The 22,535-nt window shown below is 41.7% G+C and overlaps 3 protein-coding genes across 7 annotated transcripts; 2 read left to right on the forward strand and 1 right to left on the reverse strand.

The window, feature by feature from the left end:
• Window positions 1–831: 831 nt before the first annotated feature.
• Window positions 832–1,396, forward strand: pth1b (parathyroid hormone 1b). The gene is made up of 2 exons (XM_086196257.1): window positions 832–1,007; window positions 1,198–1,396. Exons 1-2 carry the CDS (start codon window positions 871–873, stop codon window positions 1,394–1,396), a joined length of 336 nt encoding a protein of 111 aa, XP_086052383.1. The 5' UTR covers window positions 832–870.
• A 1,245-nt stretch (window positions 1,397–2,641) lies between these two features.
• On the forward strand, window positions 2,642–11,855 carry btbd10b (BTB (POZ) domain containing 10b). 5 transcript variants are annotated; one of them, XM_086183190.1, is made up of 9 exons: window positions 2,642–2,744; window positions 3,156–3,303; window positions 5,669–5,859; window positions 6,198–6,513; window positions 6,692–6,794; window positions 7,321–7,441; window positions 8,370–8,567; window positions 8,660–8,770; window positions 10,786–11,855. In XM_086183190.1, exons 2-9 carry the CDS (start codon window positions 3,203–3,205, stop codon window positions 11,112–11,114), a joined length of 1,470 nt encoding a protein of 489 aa, XP_086039316.1. In that variant the 5' UTR covers window positions 2,642–2,744; window positions 3,156–3,202; the 3' UTR covers window positions 11,115–11,855. The 5 variants fall into 5 exon arrangements, with proteins under 5 accessions (XP_086039316.1, XP_086039308.1, XP_086039325.1 ...); XM_086183182.1 differs by having other exon boundaries at window positions 5,666–5,859; window positions 10,786–11,822; XM_086183218.1 differs by lacking the exon at window positions 2,642–2,744 and adding an exon at window positions 5,287–5,406 and having other exon boundaries at window positions 3,158–3,303; window positions 10,786–11,850.
• Window positions 11,856–18,808: 6,953 nt separating this feature from the next.
• On the reverse strand, window positions 18,809–22,165 carry rassf10b (Ras association domain family member 10b). The gene has a single exon (XM_086194574.1). It carries the CDS (start codon window positions 22,151–22,153, stop codon window positions 20,879–20,881), a length of 1,275 nt encoding a protein of 424 aa, XP_086050700.1. The 5' UTR covers window positions 22,154–22,165; the 3' UTR covers window positions 18,809–20,878.
• Between the last annotated feature and the right edge of the window lie 370 nt (window positions 22,166–22,535).

Here is a 22,535-nt window from a genome sequence, read left to right on the forward strand (position 1 = left end):
AATTGCAGAGTAGAACTCTTACATCTGCTTAAACATTGTGTCCTGATTTTGTCATGCTCTGGATAACTGTGGTTGACTGATGTGAGGTCCTCTCTGGCCAGGAGTAACTACTAATAATCATCACTGGATAGGACACTTGACTTCATTCACTCTCAGCTGGTCCAGTTGCAGCCTTTCATGACCTTTAGGTACATGGAGTACAGTACATGGAGTGAACCATAAAATTAATTGCATTGCTAATAAATTAAAATGACAGTCATTGCCATTTCACAGAGTATATGCTTTCACTGCAAGCCCAGCGTATGACACACGTCCAATGAGATATCCTCAATAATAAAGACATTTCTATCACAGAGTGTTTGATGTGATAATGACAGGCATTACAGGTCAAGTCTCATTATTCAACATGATGGGTGAAAATGGTACATGTTTCAAAACAGTGTGGAGAACAGGGCGCTTTGCCGAGGTGTTGAAAGATGAGTTGGTCGTGAGTGGTGGCAGAGGTGGTGTCATGCAGATGCCTGTCCCCATTGATGCATTGGCAAAGTGACATCAACATCAACAGTGAAAAGTGCTCATTGATGACCAGGGGAGGGCTACGCTGTATATAAAGGAGAGACGCCTTCCCGCACCAAAGGCTGATCGACAAGTTAGACTTGAAGTTTGACTTCTGTGTCGTGTAGATAAAACCCTGTCTCATTCCAGGATATAAGGACAAGAAAAAAGTCTGGTAAGAATGGCATGACAGTTGGTTTTCTCATTAAGACTGTTATGGGAATCAAAAAAATCATTTTCTCAAAATATATAAAGCGGATTGGGACATTGGGAAAAAAAAAAAGAATAAACACCTGCAATGCATAATAATGAGAGATGATAAAAGAATGTTTTCTAACCCGTGATTTATTTGATTTGTTTCAGTTCGTCAACATGTTTGCGCCGAGGTACTTGGAAACGATGATGCTGATACTCTTCCTTGCCAGTTTACACATAGAGGCTAAACCACTGAGGTAAATTCTGTTTTTAGTTTGAGTCTTTACGATGTGAAATATCATGACCTGACAAAGCTGTTTGTACCATGCTGTCATCCTTTGGAGTTTCAATTAATAATTCATGAAAATGAAAAAACAACATTTTTTTGGATTTTTTTTCCCCATGCATTCATTGTGGTATCTTTTTTAACTATTACTTGTCCACCAGAAAGAGAACCATCAGTGAGGTGCAGTTAATGCACAATGTTCGGGAACACAAACAAGTGGGAGAAAGACAGAACTGGCTTCAGGACAAGTTAAAGGACATTATTGTCGCCAGTGCTAAACCTCAACATGGACAATCACTCAACACTAAAAATGTTTTCCCAAAGGATGTTTTTGGATTGAATACCCCCTGCAAAATTTGAGGATCTGACACTGACATGTCTTTCAAACTCCATTATTATTTTGTATGTTAGTCTTTTATATGTTTGTCTTCATCTAATTATTTCTATCATTATTTTGTTTATTTATTTTATTTATCTATAATTTTGAAATTTACATTTTGATTATACAACCAATAATTTATTTGTTGCTTGTATATTCAAGATGAATGATTATCTGTCATTTCAGTTTCTTTACATTGATTCAGAATGATAACAAAATGATTTCAACCATCAAACAAAGCAATGACATTTTTTTTTAGTTTCATTTATATACGTCTGTTCTTTTGAAAGGTATAAGATTTATAAATGATGTGGAATTGCGGACCAACGAAAAGCTAGTCTTACATGTATGTAAAATTCAGCTAAATATGCATAATTTCATTTATATTTTTAAGAGGGGTTGAAATGATTGTTTGTGCTCTACAGGTTTGATAGCAGCATCCTCTTTGCTTGTGCTTTTACTGATATTTAGCTTCCTTTCGATTCTCAATTTCCAAATGTCACTAAATCCTTTCAACGAAATATGTCTCTGTCAATTAAATCCCTCAATGCTTGACATCTGCATTAAATAAAACATGTTGCACTATGCTTGGTATCAACCAAAATGTCTGTTCCTTGCTTCAGAGCAGTTTGCATGTTGAGCTCAAACTTTACATTGATCTAAGCATGTCCTTAGTTCATGGTGATTGTAACGTAATCTATTGTTCATATATATTCTGGTGTTATTTTTTTCTGTTTTATTTACAACAAAGACAAAACTCTTGCTTACAATTGCAAAAAAAAAAAAAAAAAAAAAACCTGTGCATTTTTATTTAGCTGTATTGAAAAGATGACGTATGCAATGAATAAACCAGATTCATGTCGTTTTTCAGGTTCAGACAGGCAAACGGGCTCTCCTAAATTCTGATGTGCCTTTAGAGAAACTGGTTCTCTACTCTCAATTTCAACAAACTTGTTTGGTTTCATGAAAACATCGACAGTGAAATGTTTTATCACATGGTATTTATATTTCAATATTATGTCAATTTTATTTCACGTCATTTTAAGGGCGAATCCGTTGATCCATTAGAGTCAACCTTCCATTGCCTTTTAAGAGGAAAAAAATCGTGCTGAATGCTGTTGAAAACGGATTCATCATACAGAAAATAAAGTCATTTCAGGGTGAAATTTGCCTATTAGATGATACTAATGTCGTATGACTGTTCTATCAATGTTCGCTCTGTGTACGCCATTGCGTCACGGCCGTTGCGTTGAACGTCAGTTTAGTGTTTTGAAAGGAGATGGCTGGTTAGCTGACGAGAGGAATTGGGATTATACTACAGCGGAAAAGGTAGCTATTTTGGTTGTTATGCTTTTATATTATATTCAAATATGACAACAAATCAACATCTTTAAATTACCACTGTTTTGGCCTGGTTCAGTAGCTTCGAAACAGTCGAAATATTGTGATAATATTACTGTAACCTGACGCTAGCAACGGGAGCTAATGTAAGCTAGGTAGGTGTGCTAACAGCGAACTAGCTTACCTAATCGTAGGTATCAGTCTGACAGGAGCGGTGACGAATATTTGTGCTGAAATTTTACTGGACGGCGACCATTCAGCATCGGTTTTATTAAAGTCGACTGCTTACGTGAACTCTGACAAACTACTTAGTTAACTGTCAGCAGCTAACGTTAGCCCGTGGTTTGTCAGGGGCTGATGAGCAGATCGAACTGACTTGTTGATTTCGCCATTAACCAGATTATGAACGGTGAAACATCCAGACCGGACTCCCCCCTATATGGGTGATGGCAGCACGTCTGCAGTCATATGATAGTAACTCCAGTGACACCGAAAACTGGGAACCAAAAGCAACAAGCCGACCTCGCAAACTCTGCAAGCATTCGAGGTGAGCAAGCCGAAGATCTGTCAGACCCCTTAGCAAAGTTCAGAGGAGTAATTTAATATTCTAAATGTGAAAGGGACATCCATGTCTAATTTAAGATTAGTTAAACATTTGTTACTAAGTAATTACACGAAGTTAGGCATCAGAGAAATCTGATTAAAGATTTACTTGAATAATTGTCTGTTTAAACAAAAGTATGGGCAACACTGACACTATCCAAATCTGTTAAAGGTTCAGAAACTGATGGCTCAAAGGTAATTCTCTCTCTCTCTGTGACGTCAGAGACTGTATTAAGCCATTAAGTCATCAAGACTACCTTGTGACCATATATTTTCCCAAAGTGGTTGTGATTTATTATATAATATGTATAAAAATGGAGTTCCCCTTTAGATTTAGTTGAGATGACACCAGAGCTAAACAAACAGTGCATCATTTTCTAATGTATCGAATGATACTTATTCTGCATGTAAGTATATGTTTGTGTATTCAGCTCCCATGGTCAGTCCAGGAGTAATGATTGACTCTCACTCATATGTCCGCTCATTCCCATGATGGGATAACATGTCAAGAACAGTGTCATTTTGAGGGTAAACCTTAAGATATACTGTATAAGTACACAATAGGACTGGATTCCCCTCCATGTGTCATATGGGGACTCCTGTTCCTCCGATCATAATTTAGAAGAGATCCCATTTTTTTCGCTGAAGCGCTAAAGGGCAGCTCACTCTTGGGGTAAGCTGTGTTTGAGCTTCTCCATGTGCTCATGACTCAGTATTCGCCCGTCTCTCCCAGATGTTGAATGGGCTCGATGACACCTTACCTGCTAAATGTTTGGCTGTTTCAAATGCTGTCTGTTGCCTTTACTTGTATCTGTCTAATGTTTTTCTTTTTTGCATTAGTTGTCATTGTCTTTAAAAATGAACATCCCCATCTGCTTTAGAAGGGAAGCACCAACAAACTGTACAAAACATTCCCCTTGTCACTGTTCCCCTCACCAGCCTGCAGTTGTTTTCAAAGTATAAGACAATAACATCTCAAAGATTGTAAAAGAAGTTTTATTCCTTTGCAAAACCAAGGATTTAACATGTTCAGCCTCACACAGCCTAACATGAATCATGCCCTCAAATGAATGGGATTTATTGTGATATTATTTATTGTGATAATCTAAGTTTTTTTTTAACCTTCTATGTTTGACAAGATAATTAAGGATGATAATTGTTTAATTGCATATGTAAATGTAGCATTCACATTGGTAACTTAGCGGTAGCATTTATAACGAAGTCTGCAGATCAACACCAGCAAAAAGAATTTACAGTATTGAACCATAGCACATACATCCCCCAAGGTCAGATCAGATCCAGATCCAAATCAATTCTAAATTCTAAACAATTGTTATTGCAGACATCCTAACAAATTGAATCAAATTCATCCTCAACTGTTTTAGTTATCCTCCTAAAAGGCAGACAGAAAAGCCAAAGCTGGTGTTCACATTACCTGCTCAGGGAGGAAAAAAAGTCTTGGTAACTGTAAGTTTTGGCTTTCATTGAAAAATGAAAAAAAAAAACTGAATTAAAGGAAATGAAAATGTATTTTTGGATCATTTTTTCTATTATTAGAAAAAAAATCTCAAGAATCACAACATGGTTAGTGTATCGTATGAATTATGCAATGTTTCAAAAGTAATCCTTAGGTACCAAAATGATCATGAATATTTAGTTACTAGACTTATTCTTTACTAAGCTACTATTACTAGACTTACTTTATTTAGTTACAAGATCCATCAATAATGGCTTTATCATCAGATTGTGGTACTCTGAGTTGACTTGACAGGTCCCCAGACAATTCCACCCCGAGATGGTACCAGCAGTCATCGGGAGGGTATCTCTCTTTTTTTTTTTTTGCTTTTAAAACATATATTATTACTTGCCAGAAGCAATCTCATCAAAGAGTTACATACTCACTCCTTTTGTTTGTTGTGTCTTCAAGCTTTGGGTGAAAGCACAAACATCATTTGTCTGATCATACATCGAAGAAGAAGTGACAACGTGGCGAGGCTGCTGAGCGCATCCTTGGTTACAGTACATGTTAAACCCTGGCTGTTATATAGTTAAGTCTTGTCTCATCATTTTGGTGGAGTGAATGTAAAAATTGTATAATCCTCTGATTGTACATTATTGTGAGGGAAGGAAACTGTTTGATGATCAAAAGCACAGTAAAGTTGTGAACAAAGCCTCTATGAAGTCCCCGAGTCTGTTCATCATGGATGTGCCTGCCTGTGTGTCATAGCAACTTTTAAACAGTAAATAGAAATATTCCATGGCTTATTGGAGTGGAATACTAAGTAAGCTTTTGTCTTGAAATGCAGCAGTCAGGCCCGTGCATCTCGAGTGGAGGCAGAACAGAGGAAGATGAGCCTGCATGGTGCCAGTGGGGGCTGTGACCGCTCACGTGACCGCCGTCGCTCCAGCGATCGCTCCAGGGATTCCTCACACGAGAGAGAAGGCCAGCTCACCCCCTGCATTCGCAACGTCACCTCACCCACCCGCCAACACAACATTGGTGAGTACGCATGGAAAGAATAGAGGGCTTATATGGATGACCTGCTAGAGGTACACAGCTCTTGGCGGCTTCTGCTGAGAACAGCTGACAGTATTTATCAACCTACTGCGTGGACATGGTTTATATCTCTGCTGTTTTGGGCTTTGAATGGATCAGGTCGCCACTAATCCACTGTTTTGTGTTTAGACAAAGTCATTTTGTTATCTAATTATTTGGATACAAGACACAAGCTGTGAAAAAGACTGGTTGGATTGGTTTAGACTATTGTTAATGCTATTAATAAGATTTGAAGATGGAGGGTGAATTTGCAATTTTGTAAAATATTCTTCTGTGTTCAGACCGTGAGCGAGATGGTGGTCCATCATCAAGACCCAGTAGTCCTCGACCTCAAAGAGTTTCTCCTAGCGGCTCCAGCAGCAGTGGGGTTGTGAGCAGTCGCAACAGCAGCCTGTCCAGTACTGAAGGAACCTTCAAAAGCTTGGGAGTCGGAGAAATGGTTTTTGTCTACGAGAATCCCAAGGAGGGAGGGGCGAGTGCCACCGTGTGTAACCGAAACATCAGGACCTCAGAGAGAGTAACTCTGATTGTGGACAACACGCGTTTTGTAGTAGATCCTTCCATCTTCACTGCACAACCCAATACAATGCTGGGCAGGTACAGTACACGCTGAACACTGTCTTTACTCAGTATGGGCACAGTGATTACAGGAATGCTTTTATTAACTTTATATGCCTACTCCATATAATATCTGTTCAATTATATTTGGTGACTTGTGTCTAGATGTGAGATTTTGCTGTGATCTAAAGAATAAACCAGATTTGTTTTATTTCAGAATGTTCGGGTCAGGACGAGAGCATAATTTCACCCGACCCAATGAGAAAGGGGAATATGAGGTGGCAGAGGGAATCAGCTCGACTGTTTTCCGAGCAATTCTGGTCAGTATCATTCTCTCCATGCATTAATGCTGACTGACTTCATTACACATCTTTCAATTTTTACTCTCTTGAAATCAACGTGTGTTTTGTTTTTGTAAATGGTAAATGGTGGTATATTCTGATTGTGTGGAGGTAAGAAATACAGAAGAACAAAAACTTTCAGTGAAGGAACTATGGAAGAACCCAGTTTGAACCAGGAAGTCAGTGTTCATTCCAACAGTTTAGGAAATAATTATGGCTTCTTTTTCTTTTGTTAGCTAACTTTTAAGTGAGGTTCACATTTGTATCCTCACGTGACTGTTGGTGATTTCTATTCAGGCATTTTAGCAAATACAAACTTGTACTGAATTGCTTCACATTTATTGACAGGCATATATGGTCAAAACCTCCAAATCTGTCAGTGAAACAATGCCATACTTCACAAGGAGAGCTTTGCGATATCTCTAGGTGAAGATACTTCATTTCCAGTTGTGTATTTTATGTAATGAGTTCTTGAGTGAACTTGTGTTTTCTGTCTTATTGACAGGATTACTACAAATCTGGGATAATCCGTTGTCCTGATGGAATCTCCATCCCTGAGTTGCGGGAGGCGTGTGACTATCTATGCATCTCCTTCGACTACAGCACCATCAAATGCAGAGACCTCAGTGAGTATTCTATTGCTGTTAGTTTTTACACAATATAATACATGTCTAGTAGCTAATGGAGCACATAATCCCAAATCCTCAAGCATTGCTCACTGAAGTTTTAAATGTTTCTAGCAGGTCTTGCATGGTGCAAAATTGATTCAACTATTCAGTAATTTCCTAGTTAAAGACACAAAGGCAAGACGATCAATTTATACAATAGAATTAGATTCAAAAACGTGGTGACTGATAACTCTGTGACCAAATATAGATACACAATGTAAAAATATAGTGAGTGAGGATTATAAAGCATATTTTAAGTTGCAAAATCATCAGCACTTGTTAAAAAGAAATCCCAGAATAAGAAAGAAGTCTTGTCGAGTGACGGTTTTGTACATTTTGTTTTGTTTGTTTTTTGGCAAGGCAATTCTATCTGTTTAGCCCGTTTTCACTAGCAGTTTGTCTAAAAAGGCCTTCACATGGCATCATAACAACATCCTCTGCCCTTAGACCCTCACATCGACTGAGGAAAAACTCCATAGAAAACCCTTCTAACAGGGAAAAATCAGACAAACCTCAGGGTGAGCAACAGAGGAGGGATCCCTCACCCAGGATGGACAGACGTGCAGTAGATGTTGTTACAGACAAGAGAACAGTTTATAACACAGAATGTGGGAAACATGGAAATGTTAACAGCTGAAGAAGGAAGCTTCTGGTTGGGGAGGCTTCACCCACATGGTCTTATTCTGTGTCAGATGGGGTGTCAGTGCTTTTTTTTTTTTTTTTGATGAATACCTTCAGTGGTTGAAACATTTGGAGTGCCTGGTTTTTGCCTTTGATTGAAACATTTAAATGATATTTTTGAGGGAGAAGGATCCCACCAGTGTAACCAGAAGTCGTTCCTGCTCGGTTGTTGAACTTTCTTACGTTGGACTTCTTTTGTTGCCAGGTGCCCTGATGCATGAGCTCTCCAATGATGGAGCTCGAAGACAATTTGAGTTTTACCTTGAAGAAATGGTTTTGCCTTTGATGGTTGCCAGTGCCCAGAGTGGAGAGAGAGAATGTCACATTGTAGTCCTCACTGATGATGATGTGGTTGACTGGGATGAAGAATATCCACCACAAATGGGAGAGGAGTACTCTCAGAGTGAGTACACAACCATATACTGCATTCAGTCCCTCTGACCAGTGTCTGTTGGATGAAGGGTGTGTGGTAACAAATGCTGTCTTCTTTTCCAGTCATCTACAGCACAAAACTTTACAGATTTTTCAAGTACATTGAGAACCGAGATGTTGCCAAATCTGTTTTAAAGGAGAGGGGATTGAAGAAAATAAGACTGGGCATTGAAGGTAAGTTGAACTTAAGTATTGAAGTTTTGACCAAATGTCGGAGATAAGCTTGTAGCTGTTTGAATGGGTTGTAAAATATATCTGTGAAGAAATAGGCAAATGGATTTCAGTGCTGTGACTGTAGTGCAGGCCAGGCTAAACACATGGAGAGGATGAGTGTGATTGTCACGTTTTGGAGGGGATTTCTCTTCACTTGCTGGCCAAACTTGAAAAAGGCCTTAGCAAGCTCCAGGGAACGTCGGCACCCAATCTCAGTCTTCTCTCTGAATTTATTGAAGTTAAGTTGAATGTTTTACTCTTGTTAGGTTGAAAACCTTAATAAAAAGAAACTTTGATTATGCTGCCATTAATTCAGTCTTACAGAAAATTAGGTTAATTTTGTTAATCACTATTTCAAACGTGGCAGATCAAATTCAATTAACTAACTTTTATATGCTAACTGAATCACACAAACACAGGAAACTTGGCAATTAGCTAATTACTTGCATCGTTGGCTTTACTAAGATTGGCAAGTGCAACATTGACATGATGATAGCAGTGGCTGTTAGCATTAGCAACATTCAAATAAGCCATAACGTGCACCTAAAGGATCAACAATCCCACCAGTGGCAACCCAGTATTAGCAGTCAACAAGTTGAAGCTCTTCCTCCTGTTTGTTCCACTCATCTCTCAGAGGACGACAATTTGAAGCAGCAGGAGGGATGATGTAAATATGGTGCAATCTTTTTCGAGCGCAACTGATCAGGTGCTGTGAGAACTCACAAGATACACTGGATCACAATGAATACGTTGGTTTGAGGGCAGTAGTTGACTGCTGCTCATCATCCACACACTGTTTCAGTCTGATACATTAAAGATGTCCGAATAAAGACATTAACTGATTTAAACTTGACTCTCAGGCTCCCACAGTTAGACGGTGCCGTATCTTACCGTCGTGAAACCACATCGAAAATAAAATAATTGGAAAACATTGCCAGTTACATTTAGAAATTACGTAACAGCCAGTTCTTTTTTGCACAAGCTTATTATTAGTTTAAGTCCGCTGCCTTGGCAGGCAGAGGAGACCCCTCCTGCCACTGCTGATGAGCTCTTGTGCTGTTATTGGGGTATTGATATAATTTAGGTAAGGTAATGTTCCCACCTGATCCTCAGTATCAGGGCTGATCTGAGCATATTTAAGGATTACTATCAGCTAAATAAAGCTGATGAGCTGTTCCATTCTCCCCTACACTGGATATTTTGTCACCTCAGCCTACTCCTCTTCACCACTGGCTACAGTGCAAGCATTTCACTCCTTTTTAGGACCGAAAATTAAGAGCGTGTGATTGTGCTCGGTGTTAGGAGGAGGCACATCCTCCTGTCGAACCTGCATTCATAGGAGAGCAACAGGTTCAAGTCCCCCTTCGGTCAGAGATGTCTCTTTCTTCTTCTCACAGTTTAGCATTTGAGCTTCAGAGAGAGACGATGGACAGGTTCGACACAAAGAAACTGTTTTCATGTTTACTAGAGAAAGTTTGAAGAGGCGAAGCCACAAGCAGGATTTATATCAAAACAAATATTTTAAAGCTTATTCAGGTCCAAAACTCAGCATATGAAAGTGGAAAAGCTCCAGGTCACAAACAGTGAGAAATGAACAGACTGTATGAAGAGGAGGAGACATCTGGTGTCCAGCAGATGAAAAATGTGAAATGAAAAATATTCTTTGTCATCATGTAAACTGGAGTTTTGAATAATGGAGAAAAGTAAGTGGCAATTTAAGGATTTGAATGTTTGTTTGTTTTTTGTAAGAATAATGTGATGCATAGTAATATTTTGATACATGTGTGGGGGAGTGTGTGGAGTCAGACGGCTGTAGATTTATCCTCTAAACTTGTATTAGATCAGTGTTTCCATGCATTTCTGCTTCTGATGTGAACCTATAATTCCTAGAGTCTGGCTCTGCAGACACCCAACATGACTGGGCTTTGTCATGACATGAACTTGAACTTCTTTCTTTTGTCCCAACTACTCGGCAGGTTACCCCACATATAAAGAGAAAGTGAAGAAACGACCTGGAGGTCGTCCAGAGGTCATTTATAACTACGTCCAGAGGCCCTTCATCCGCATGTCTTGGGAAAAGGAAGAGGGTAAAAGCCGCCATGTTGACTTCCAGTGTGTCAAGTCCAAGTCCATCACTAACCTGGCAGCAGCAGCAGCAGACATCCCCCAGGACCAGCTGGTGGTGATGCACCCTGGACCCCAAGTGGATGAACTGGACATCCTACCTAACCACCCACCTAGTGGGAGTCACTACAGCAACTACAGTAACGAGCCTGACCCTGATGGATCTTCACCTGCTGTCTGATGACCGACTGGTCGTCTCTCGATGCCTCCGCCCCGGTCCTAGTCCTCTAGTCCTACTCCCAGCATGCTGCAGCATGGAGCGCCAGGGGCACCATAACCATATTGCCTTGACACCTCCTTTGCAGCCTTAGAGCCCCAAGATCCTGGTTGACTGTAGACAATGAAATATGAGGGACAAAATACTGGTTCAAGGAAGGGTTCACTTTTATTTTCATTTGTTTTTTACTTGACCAAAGGAATTTATTTTTATGTTTGGGATAAATTCAGTAAAACACTTATTATTTACAATGTTGTTGTACCTTAATTTGACGGGTTTGGCTGAACACTTGTGGCATCACTGTTTTCTCACAGGTTTTATTTCACCGATAATTTTGGTTTTCTTGGGTGGCCTAACATTACTAAATGTGCTTTGAGGGAAGAGTACAAGACTCGCCACGGAGACGATATGACTCCCCGGTCATGGCTAAAATCATTACCTAGTGTCATGATCTTCATGTGAACTCCTCAGATGTCTTTGAATCTTGTCACGGGGTATGTAGTCATTGGCTGGATCTGATATGTGATGTTATGCTCCTACTGCAGCCAAAATATTAAGCAGAGCACAGGCTGCTGCGGTCAAAGTCTTTTTGTGCAAAGCTTGAAATGGTGTTTAAAAATAAGTTAAAATCATGAAATAAAGACATCAAAGTCATTTTGTTGTACAGGATTGATTTCTAGCAGCAGTTGCCTGATCCCAACCGTATGAATTGGAGATCAATGGGAGGCTTTAGTGATGTTTCTCCCTGAAGGCTCAGGAGGTGAGGAGAGGTGATGTGTGTGTTTATAGCTGCTGGAACAGCTGTTCTTTATGCCTCTGTGACAGTGAGAGCCGTGGGCCAAGTATTTGTTTCCGTGTTGTCCATCCATGCTGTTCTCATTCCTCTTGTCTCAGGAATATTCCTCAAGGGTATTCCTTCATTTATTTGACAAGTCTTCACTCGGACATGAGGATAAAGCGATAAGATGAGATTTTGGTGGTCACGTCACTGTGACTACACTAAAAACCCGAACAAAACTTCAATATGAAATGATGAAGTGATGACATCTTGGCATCTTTCATGTGACAATGTTTGGAAAGAGAAACACTTCCAGTCATAGTTTTCATGTCACTGTCAGTTTTTAAAACATTAAACTCATTTAAAAGGAAAATTCAGGCATTAATTAGTCACCTTCATGCTGGTGTGAGGTCAGGGAAAATTTGTATTCAGGAAGTTTATGATCTTTTTTTGTTTTTATGGGGTTTTTTTGTTGGGTTTTTTTGCATTTCATCAATTCATTTTTTTTTTTTTTTATTGCATTTCATCTGGGATCTCTATTCACTTTGATTGTTTGGGAGGTTACTACAGTACAGTTTCCTGTCCAAGTCCAGCAGTGTTGGTGGACTAAACAAACTCCACCAGATCTTCCATCAGCGTGAAGTGTTTAGGTAATGACGCGTTTTTCTTCTTCAGGTGAAATATCCCTTTAAAGTGTACAACTGCACCAGTTGATGAAGTCATACTTTTCATGCTTTGGTATCTGGTGTCGGGCCTGCTGAGTGTCTGAGGGGCGGGGCCAAGGTTGCTACTATGACGTGTCAAAAAATCAAAGTTAGCTCCAATCTTCACTTTCATCTCAGCCTGTTATCCTAAATTTGACAGTTGTGTCAGTCTGATGAACAAACTTCTGCAGATTGCAGGAGAGAGTGTTAGACAGAACTTGAATGATTTATTCAGTATGGTTTTATCGTTTTATGTGACAAGATATCAAACCTCGTGTTGCTTTTTAAAATGTTCTCGTGTCATATGACCTTAAGTAAAGAAATGTGAGCAGTCTGCCGGGCCATTACCACTTCTCACCACACGCTGGCAGTAGAGGGCAACAGTCACACTAAAATGCTGTCATTTCAATTCATCAAATGGTTTTGAAATATGACAAATGTATTTTTTTTAATTACAAACTGCAGTTTGTCACAGATGGTAATTTACATCTAGTACAGTGATGTAAATTAATATGTAAGAGAGAATACTCCAAACATTGAGCCTATATGACAGACAGACTCATTGAAGACAGAGGACACAACCCAAGATCATTTGTGGACAACATTTTATTATAATTATTATTATTAATACACAGATCTAATCTGGCTTTAATAGTAAAATATCGCATCGGCTTCTTGATGCCTTGTACCCCACCTCGGCCTGCCACAGGACCCTCACTTCAGCAGAGTGATGTCCAGGATCCTCACTCCTTTCACTGTTGTTCTGCCTCAGCCTTCCTCTTTTCTACTTGGCCTCAGCGGCCTCCAAGACTTGCTTGGCTTTCTCCAACTTAGTCTTAAAGTCAAACTGTTTGGACAGCCATTCAGCCACCAGGATCCTGTCCTCATGCTGCAGATCGGCATTGGGGACGCTGCCTCCTTTTTCTGGTCTTTGCGTGCTACTTGTCCTTCTGGAATTGTGCTGCCGTGCACTCCTTGGCCTTTTGCTTTTCTTTCCTGGCCTGTGGCTTTGCCTCCAAGACTTGTCCTCCTCTCGGCAGTGCGATGGTCAGGATCTGCTCTGTATCACTTGGCTTGGCCTCTCAGGCCTGCTGCTCTGCCTCAGCCTTAAACTTTCTCCACTTGGCCTCATGGACTTCCAGGTCCTGTTGGCTGTCTGCAGCTTCACCTTCCACTCAGTCTGATTGGCCTGGCATGCGGCTCACATGCTACCTCCAAGACCCTTTCTGCCTCCTTCTTTCGGTCTCCTCTACCTGCCTCAAGACCCTCTGCTCCTCTGCTTTCTGCTCTGCGGCCTTCCGCTCAGCTTCCTTGGCCTGACACTTGGCCTGGAGGGCCCTTGTTTCATTTTCTAGTGCCTTTTTCTTGTCCTCCTGCCTCTTCATTTTCTACTCACTGTGTATTTTGACTCCCAACTGATTATTAGACTATTAAAGTGAGACGGTCAGAGATTAGAGACAGAGATCACAGGGAAATGTTACAGAGGTTTGGTATGATCACTGATAAGTCCAGAAGCGTCTCAGACAAGGACACCACAGGAAAATGTGTCAGCATGGTAACATGTGCAGGGGGCGGCATGGCTCAGAGTTAGAGTGGCCATCTAGCAACTGAAGGGTCGCTGGTTTGATCCTCGCTTACCCTGGTGATCATGTTGAAGTGTCCGTGAGCAAGACACCGAGCCCCTAATTTCTCCTGAGGGCCCTGCGACGGACTGGCGACCTGTCCAGGTTGAACCCCGCCTCTCACCCAATGTCAGCTGGGAGAGGCTCCAGCCCTACTGCGACCTTCAGCGGATAAATGGTATAGAAAATGAATGGATGGACGGACGGATGGATAGATGGCTACATGTCCATCAGCTCTTAAAACATCTTGTTGTTTTCATTGTAACAAAAGTCATGGAATTTGAAGATATCCATTTCCTGTCCTGAAATATATTTTAAATATTGAATAGTGAGGCTGCACGGTGGTGCAGTGGTCAGCACTGTGGCCTCACAGCAAGAAGGTTCCGGGTTCGAGTCCCGGCTCGGGCACGGGATCTTTCTGTGTGGAGTCTGCATGTTCTCCCCGTGTCTGCGTGGGTTCTCTCTGGTACTCCAGCTTCCTCCCACAGTCCAAAAACATCAAGAGAGGATGAGGCTGATTGATACTCTAAATTGACCGTAGGTGTGACTGTGAGTGTGAATGGTTGTCTGTCTCTATGTTGGCCCTGTGATGGACTGGCGACCTGTCCAGGGTGAACCCCGCCTCTTGCCTGTTGACGCTGGGATAGGCTCCAGCCCCCCCGCGACCCTTAATGTGTAGGAATAAGCGGAAGATGACGATGGATAAAAAAAGAGAATATACTTTGGTTAAAATCATTTGAGATTTACCTCAATAAATCTTTACACTGGATGAAACTCCATGGCTCATCGTTAATTTTTGTTAAAGTTATGCTGGTATATTTTGTCGTGGATTTTCCTCACAGGTGTGGAAACGTCATGGAAATGTATTGATAAAAATGTATATGAAGTGTGACTGATGTAAGTATCCTTTGACCTGGAGGACTGAGCATCTCTACAGACTCACTGCAGGTTCAAGTACCAGTCACATCTTTTTATCTCCCGTATCAGAACAACTACCTGCAAAACTGGGACCTACAATAACCTCAAGATTTGTATTCTGTCCTGAACAAAACACCATCAAACTGAAGAGAAAATGAGAAGAGACAACAATGCAAAGCCCGGATCCTAGAGTGTGTGGACATAAATTTGTGTATCAAGAGTTGTAGGAACACTTCATCATTCTGCTTCTTGTTAAATCTGATCTGAGACAGGACATTGGTTTGTGGCTCAGCTTTGGCAAACTAAATTATGATGTAATTTGAGCAGAAAAATAGAACTTATTCAAACATTCCTTTGTGCTGGCTGTGCTCCCTCTACAGCCTAATTTTAATATCAATCTGTCCAGAACAACACAAAGGGGATCATTTTTACATGTCTGAAGGCGCGTTTAATGGATAAACTTTCCTTGACAGATGTGACTGTGTGATGACTAGTCTCTCACGTGGTTTATCTGATCAGAACCAGTCATAACAAATGTGTGACAGCTTTAAGATCTGCTCCACTCATGGGAAGCTATGAAGTTACTCCAACAGTTTTTGTAGAGAAAAACAATTCCCATAGAAGCCGATTTCTATTCTCACTGGGATTCTGAGGCGAATGACCATTTTGTGACATTTTCCATGTGAAGGTTAGTTATTTCAGAGTCCAGGGTACACTGTGGACAAGCGCTTTTAGCCACATTTTGTTATGACTAGTTCTGATCAGATAAACCACGCGAGCCAGTCTTTAATTCAACAGCCACAGTTACTGAGACAAAAACAGAGACTAGTCATCATACATCATTCATCATACTGTGTGTGCGCGCGCGTGTGTGTGAGTGTGTGCGTGTGTGTGTTTAATGGCCTGTGTTTAATGGCCTGACCCACAAAGGTGCTGCAACACAATCCACCCCCATTGTACATTTGCACATGTAACCTTCCCATTATTTGGGTGAGGGGTAGCCTAATTGTTCTGCAGCAAGATCCTGTGATTTTCGCCTCCAGCAGAACTCTTTGAATTATCTAGACAGGAAGACAATTCAGTGAATTTCAGAAACACCCAGACGTCTTCGCGAGGCTTCTGTAACCGATACGCCACACACACCCATGTTATGAACGATATGACAATGTGTGTGAGTTGTTTGGGCAGATAACTGAGCCAACACGCTGTTAATACTCTCCGTTGTACTCCCTTTCTTCATGATTGGGTGTGGCACCTATTTACCACAGACAACCTGGAGCTGTTAAACACTTGGTGGCTCCTCTCAACACTTCTAACTCAACACAGCACCCCCTCAAATGGAGGCATTGGTGAGTAATGAGCCTGCTGGTGACAGATCTGGGCTACTTCTCTTACGACAGGAAGTGACAGGCCCTGATTGGCTTGGAGAAAGGCCTCTACTGTAGCCCGCAGGCCAGATCTTGGGGTCACCTCACAACCTTACTGGATTAACACACCTGCCAGCAGCACAATGAGGTCTAATGAGCACACACTGGCAGCCACAGTCTGTTAGGAGGCCAAGGACTTTCTGAGTGCCTCACACCTCAGTGCTGGTATTGAAGTCTTGGCTCTCAAGTCAATACCTTCATTAGTGACTTCACGGCGGATCACTCTCTGGGGCCAAACAAAGGCTGTCAGGAACACAAAGTGACACATTCCTGGGATTAGCGAACACTAGAGGGTTGGAACCATTAAAAGAAGTTGAACTTTCCCTGATGTGCAAGGAATTTACCTTGACAACAGGAAAATAATACATTTCCATGTAATTAATGTGATGGTGATGGAATTGGATCAATTGGAGTTGAAAGTAGGAAGCTGTACATTTCAAACCGCCTGCACCACACTATGCAGTAGGGATGATGTATTTTTCATTTTTCATTTGTTTTTACTCAAAAGTTAACATCGCCATGGCTTCACTGCATTAAACACAATTATATTTTTAGAATGAATTTTTAATTATTTTGAAGATGAGCATAGCACTGTTAGCACTAAGAAGCTAACGTTATGCTATTTACAAACTACACAGCCTCTGTTGTGCGGTTTAGCCACTTGTTAGCAACTGCTTTTTATTTAAGGCGCATAAACACTTCAAAGTTACCAAGTGTAGTATTTTCTGATGTATTGTAACAAAATTCAAAATGCCTTAAAATGCCTGATGTAAGGTCTGTACCTTGTTTTTGATACTAAAACAATGACATCTTTTGTTCTTGTGTATAACAGGACAGCTCTGGCTACAACAGATTCACACGTTACCGTGTTAATCGTTTCATCACAGTTCTCAGATCCTGTGAAGCTGCCACTACAATGTAGGAAATAGATTAATAACCCTGCTTCTTGCCTTTCCTGGGGTATTTTTTCTCTTCCGTTATATCCCATGAGCCCCTACACATGATAATAGTCTGAAAAGGAGACTTGTGCAAACACACATTAAATGCTGCATAATCCTGTTTTCAGTTGTTGGCAGTCAGGCGTGAAAACACATAACAAAGGCAGTGGAGAAGAAGTGAAGCTGCTTCTGTGACTCGTGTGGATGCAAATATATTCAACATGCGTGACGGGCTTCCATCCTAGTTGGTGCACATGAGCACGTTGCTGTATATTTACCAGAAAACCTCACCCAGTGCAATTAAAATAAGAAATGTCAATAAATACAAAAAAAAACAAAAACAGAAAGGCAACTCTTACCAGCAATGCTAAAATATTTCTCTGAGTTATGGATGTATGAAGGGATGTGCAGAGGAAAAGGGTGTTAAGAGCAGAGTGACGAGGTATATTTACGCCTGATATTTTTGGTTTGGATTTAACTTTATACACTTTCAATTATGTTACGTGGGCGAGGATTCGGTTTCCATGCCACCTACTGACATGTTCACATCTTATGAAGATGTTCTTTCTATCAGTTCAACATGCCTGGAAAGTGTCTCACGGCTCTTTGTGGAGGGAACTGAGGTTGACATGGCCATGTAATGAGCTTGCAGAGACCTCCAATCGCTGCCCATCGCTGTTCACGAGGAGCGGGAATTGAGGGACGCATGTTTCCTTTATCAGCTCCTGCTCCCCTACTGTTGACCGCCGTGACCTTCCATCACCTCGAGTCAAATGGCAGCACAGCTTCAGTAACTTTAACCTCTGATAATGTGACCTGTGAACCCTGTGATGACCCCAGAACAAAGACTCTGCCTTTCTCTTTGTTGGGGCCTGACATGTTTTGTTAGCTTGCTCGAGTGTGAGTTCAAGTACATGCAGACATGTTGGAATGAAAGACTCAGTCTGACATTAAAAAGAGGGTAAAGAGCCTGCTTGAAGTGGGGGTTGGGATTACATGCCAGAGTGAAAATATTAAAACTTGTTAGTGGTATTCCTTAAAACCTTTTGTCTCCTTAAATCAGGCCAACTGAAGGGCACTTGAGACTCCCCGCATTCCTGCCGAAGTGGCTCAAGACATCTGGAGACGCTAATGCAGCGCCATTCAGCAATGTGGGAAAAACTCAGCAGAGTGCATCGTTGACACAAAAACACAGGAATGTTTCTTATATATCACCTGCCACACGAGAAATGAAGCTTTTTTCTCTCTGTTTTTATTGTAATCAGGTTGATTTATATTCCTTGGTGTCCAGTGAAAACCACATGAAACAGTCAGGAAGTATTGTATAGTTTTGTATCAAAAAAATCATTTTTTGACAGGTTATTTGTTGGTGGTTTTATGTTGTAGCTGCTGTTTGCCATCTATCACAACTGGCTTCAAGCTAACTATGCGTCGCTGGCACTTTCTGCACTCTGGAGTCACAAAGACGTAATGGAGGAAGGAAAAGTATCTTCATTAGCTTAAGACATGAGGAGTTGAAAGGCAAAATGTACTTTTTAGATGAAATATTTAAAATTGTGCGCTCAGATGTGGAAACTGTGCCATGTTTTTAATCACTGTTGTCCAGGAACTTCAAAACATTTGTCTCATTTCTGGAACATCGTAGCGAGTACAGGAAGTCATCTCGATATAATAAAACAGAACACAAGTAGAAACCCAAACCCATGAACCTTTGTAACGTTGTACTCTGGGAACAGAGACATTATATCCCTGGCGGTCCTCCAATATTCACGCAGAGTTACGTAACATTTATGTCTTTGCCACCATACACACTGCAGAAAACACCATTTATTCTTCCACGCTTATATAAGCGGCAAGTACAGGTACTCCTGGGAGTAGATGTTTACTGGTGCTGTCAATGTTCAGTTAAAGAGCAGCGCAGTGGTGGGTTTAACGCGGGCAGAGACCCCAACTGCTTCCTAAGCTGCTGATGTGTGACGCAAGAGTGAGCAAGACTGGTCTCTCCTTGCTCAGCTCAGATGGAAGGTGTTGAATGTGTGTCAGCGGTTACTGAGCCAGCAGGGATGTCATGTACTTTCTCCGTATAAACAAAGCATTTTTGTTCATGTAACAGGACATGGAGTTTGTGTCGGGCCAGAAATCCAACTCAGAACAATGTTATCTGGAGGTCACAGAGTGCTTTAGCGAGTGTTTTCTGTAATATGCACATGCATTCCAATTTATATATATATTAAAGTAGACATGGGCTTTGAGGAATAATGCTAGTTATCTCACTTCTATGCAAACATGATGAACAGAAAAGAAAGAAAGAAGGAAAGGATTCAACAGATTATCAAATTTGTCTCCATATGCATTTATCTTTTTATTTTGATGATGTTTTGTCCTTCAAGGAGGTTTTTTCTACACTATCTCTCCATGAAGAAAGATACTTTTTCTTCCTAAGAAATGTTTTCTTCTTGAAATATCAAAAATATTATCTACGTAGCCCATGTTGAAATGCGCTTACTATTTGATTTTAATGTCTAAAACTAATTTCTACTTGTATCACAAAAAAAGTACTTGTCGAGGACAGTATACTGAGTGCTGTGAAAAAGTTTGACAGCACATAACATGAATGTATTTGGTGAGATGTTGGATTCAGTGTGACAAGTGAGGAGCTTCAGGGACAACCAGAGATGATGTCATGTCGTTGATTAATCAGGACAGAAGTGCAGCCTCCACAGACAAACACAAATATTCTTCTCAAATGAAAGATCTACACAGTTTCGGGCCTGAAACTTTGACTTGTGGAAAATGTGACAAAGTTGATTTTTCAGAGGCCGTATCACATCAGATCTGAACCAGAGGTGAGGTGAGTCCACCAGGAGGACGAGCGGAGCTCTGATTTATGGATGGTCTCTGTTTTGACTCTTCTTCTTAACTGTTATGACTCTTAAATTCACAGCAAAGCGGGTCTGTGTTATCTCCAAGCGTGTGTGTCACGGCTTTAAACACCAGCTGCAGACTAATCCAAAAGATTTGACTTGAAGATGTTTTGGCTGCATTTGTCACATCACGAGTTTAGAATATCATTGTTTTTTTTATGATTCCTTTGGACAAAACCAAAATAAACCAAATTAGCATCACAGTGTATTTGTACGTCAACACAATAGTGTTCTTCGTGGAAAAGTTTTGAAGAACAACTGCAGTAGAAGTGCTTCTTCAGCAAGAAGGATGCTACTGTATAAAAATACAGAAATATTCTAATCTCACTTTAAAGATTAAAGATATTGCAAACTAAATCTTCCTTTTCCTCAAGAGTGAATATTAGTTCCTGAGACTGTGGAAGTCTGCAGCCGTCACTAGACCAGTGACTCCCAGATTGGGGGACCGTCGGACTCCTGGCTGTGCAGGGAACTCAGGCCAGTGTCCGAGTCGTCGTCGTCCCCGTTGTGAGAGTTTGACAGACCCCTGGCCTGCTCCACCCACTCGCTTTTACTTTCCAAAGTGCTCATCATCCCCGTCTTATCATCTGTCCCGTGGCCACATCTGCCCTCGCTGACTGCCACTTCCTCTATGTCCAAAATGTTCACTTTCTCCAGTAAATCCCCCATCTCCTCCTCCCTCGCCAGGCAAATCTCCTGGGTCAGCTCCAAATCTCTCCTAATAGCTTCTAAATCCGTGCGGAGGCGCAAACCGATGTATGAACTCGCATCTAACTGCGTTCTGACCCTTTCTTCCTCCAGCAACAGCTCGTTTTCTGGAGCGGAGCGCGCCTCGGATGCTCGCCTCCTCTGCATCCAGCGGTGATTCAGCTCCTCTTGAATCTGCTCTGTGAAAATGTCAATAAGCGCGTCTTGGTTCCGCAGCTCCTCTTCCAGTCTCAGCAGCTTCTCGCACTGCCGGACGTATTCCTCCAACTTGCCCTGAGTTTCAGCGGAGCGCAGCTGCTCTGCTGCTTGGCTGCAAGTTGCAGCAGCAGCGTCCAATAAGTAAGTGTCCTGCACATAATTCCTCCCGTGCCGCTCGATTCTGTCCAAATGCACCTTCGCCTCGCACCTCTCGATCTCAGCGTCTAGCTCGTCCAACCTCTGAATCTGCTGGCGGATGGTGTGATCCTGAGAAATCACGAGATGAACTAAAGTTTCCATCTTTCCCGCAAAAGACGCGTCTCTGTGCGCCACCTGCGCTCGCTGTTTATTAATCTTCTCCAACTTCCGAAAAGCTTTCCTCACAATCCGGCGCTGCCTTTCCGGAGAGATGACACCCATAGGTGCCCACAAATTCGCCTTAGAAACACGGGGGCTATGTTTGCTGGGCACCACCAGCGCCTCTGCGCTCCGGGCTCCCTGCTTGGCCAGAGACGCTTCAATTTTTACCAGCACAAACTTCACACTTCTCTGCTCTTCCCCCCACGCAACCCACAGCCGCAGGATCTTGGTTTTGTTGGGTAAAATCCTCTCGAAGCCTCTCCATTTCTCCACGATGCAGTAAGACTGTGAGCGTCCAGGAGGCTTTTGGTCTTCCAGGAGAACTTTGACCAAATCAGCGCAAGTTGTGCGCTTTGACAGGCCGAGGACGACCTTCTCCTCCCGGCAGACCCACACCGACACTTTACCCTCGCCCAGCTCCATCATTCATTCAGTCACGCCACACAACTTCACATGTGTATATAAGACATTCATAATGTTAATGTCAGTCCAGAGAACCGCGCTGCCGTCGCAGTGTCTAGTGTGTGTCTGAAGAAGTTGCAGCAGCAGCAGGTGTGTGTGTGTGTGTGTGTGTGGGGGGGGGGGGGGGGTGCAGGGTCAAAGAAACTCCCAATTCCAACTCCAGTGTGTCCGTCGAGCTTCTCAGAACAGGCTTTGCTGTGATCACGTGACTTGGAAGCGCGACTGAAAGACTTTCTATTGACAAACTAATGTTTTTGAGTAGAGAGGAGCGAGCAGAGACACGTGATGATGAGAGTAGAGTTTTTATTTACGATATTTTCAATTCTTCTTGGGGTTCTATTAGTCG

The sequence above is a fragment of the Aulostomus chinensis genome, chromosome 2 (genome assembly GCF_037954235.1).
Source record: "Aulostomus chinensis isolate RoL2024-O1b breed Wild chromosome 2, RoL_Achi_v1.0, whole genome shotgun sequence".
NCBI classification, from domain to species: domain Eukaryota; kingdom Metazoa; phylum Chordata; class Actinopteri; order Syngnathiformes; family Aulostomidae; genus Aulostomus; species Aulostomus chinensis.

What these genes read in the sequence shown, in the direction of transcription:
- rassf10b (XM_086194574.1), bottom strand. Translation starts at nt 22,153, where the DNA reads ATGATGGAGCTGGGCGAGGGTAAAGTGTCGGTGTGGGTCTGCCGGGAG.
- pth1b (XM_086196257.1), top strand. Translation starts at nt 871, where the DNA reads ATGATAAAAGAATGTTTTCTAACCCGTGATTTATTTGATTTGTTTCAG. An exon ending in ATAGAGGCTAAACCACTGAG is followed by an intron (nt 1,008 to 1,197) that starts GTAAATTCTGTT and finishes CTTGTCCACCAG; the next exon opens with AAAGAGAACCATCAGTGAGG.
- btbd10b (XM_086183182.1), top strand. Translation starts at nt 3,203, where the DNA reads ATGGCAGCACGTCTGCAGTCATATGATAGTAACTCCAGTGACACCGAA. An exon ending in CACCCGCCAACACAACATTG is followed by an intron (nt 5,860 to 6,197) that starts GTGAGTACGCAT and finishes TTCTGTGTTCAG; the next exon opens with ACCGTGAGCGAGATGGTGGT. An exon ending in GGGAGAGGAGTACTCTCAGA is followed by an intron (nt 8,568 to 8,659) that starts GTGAGTACACAA and finishes CTTCTTTTCCAG; the next exon opens with TCATCTACAGCACAAAACTT.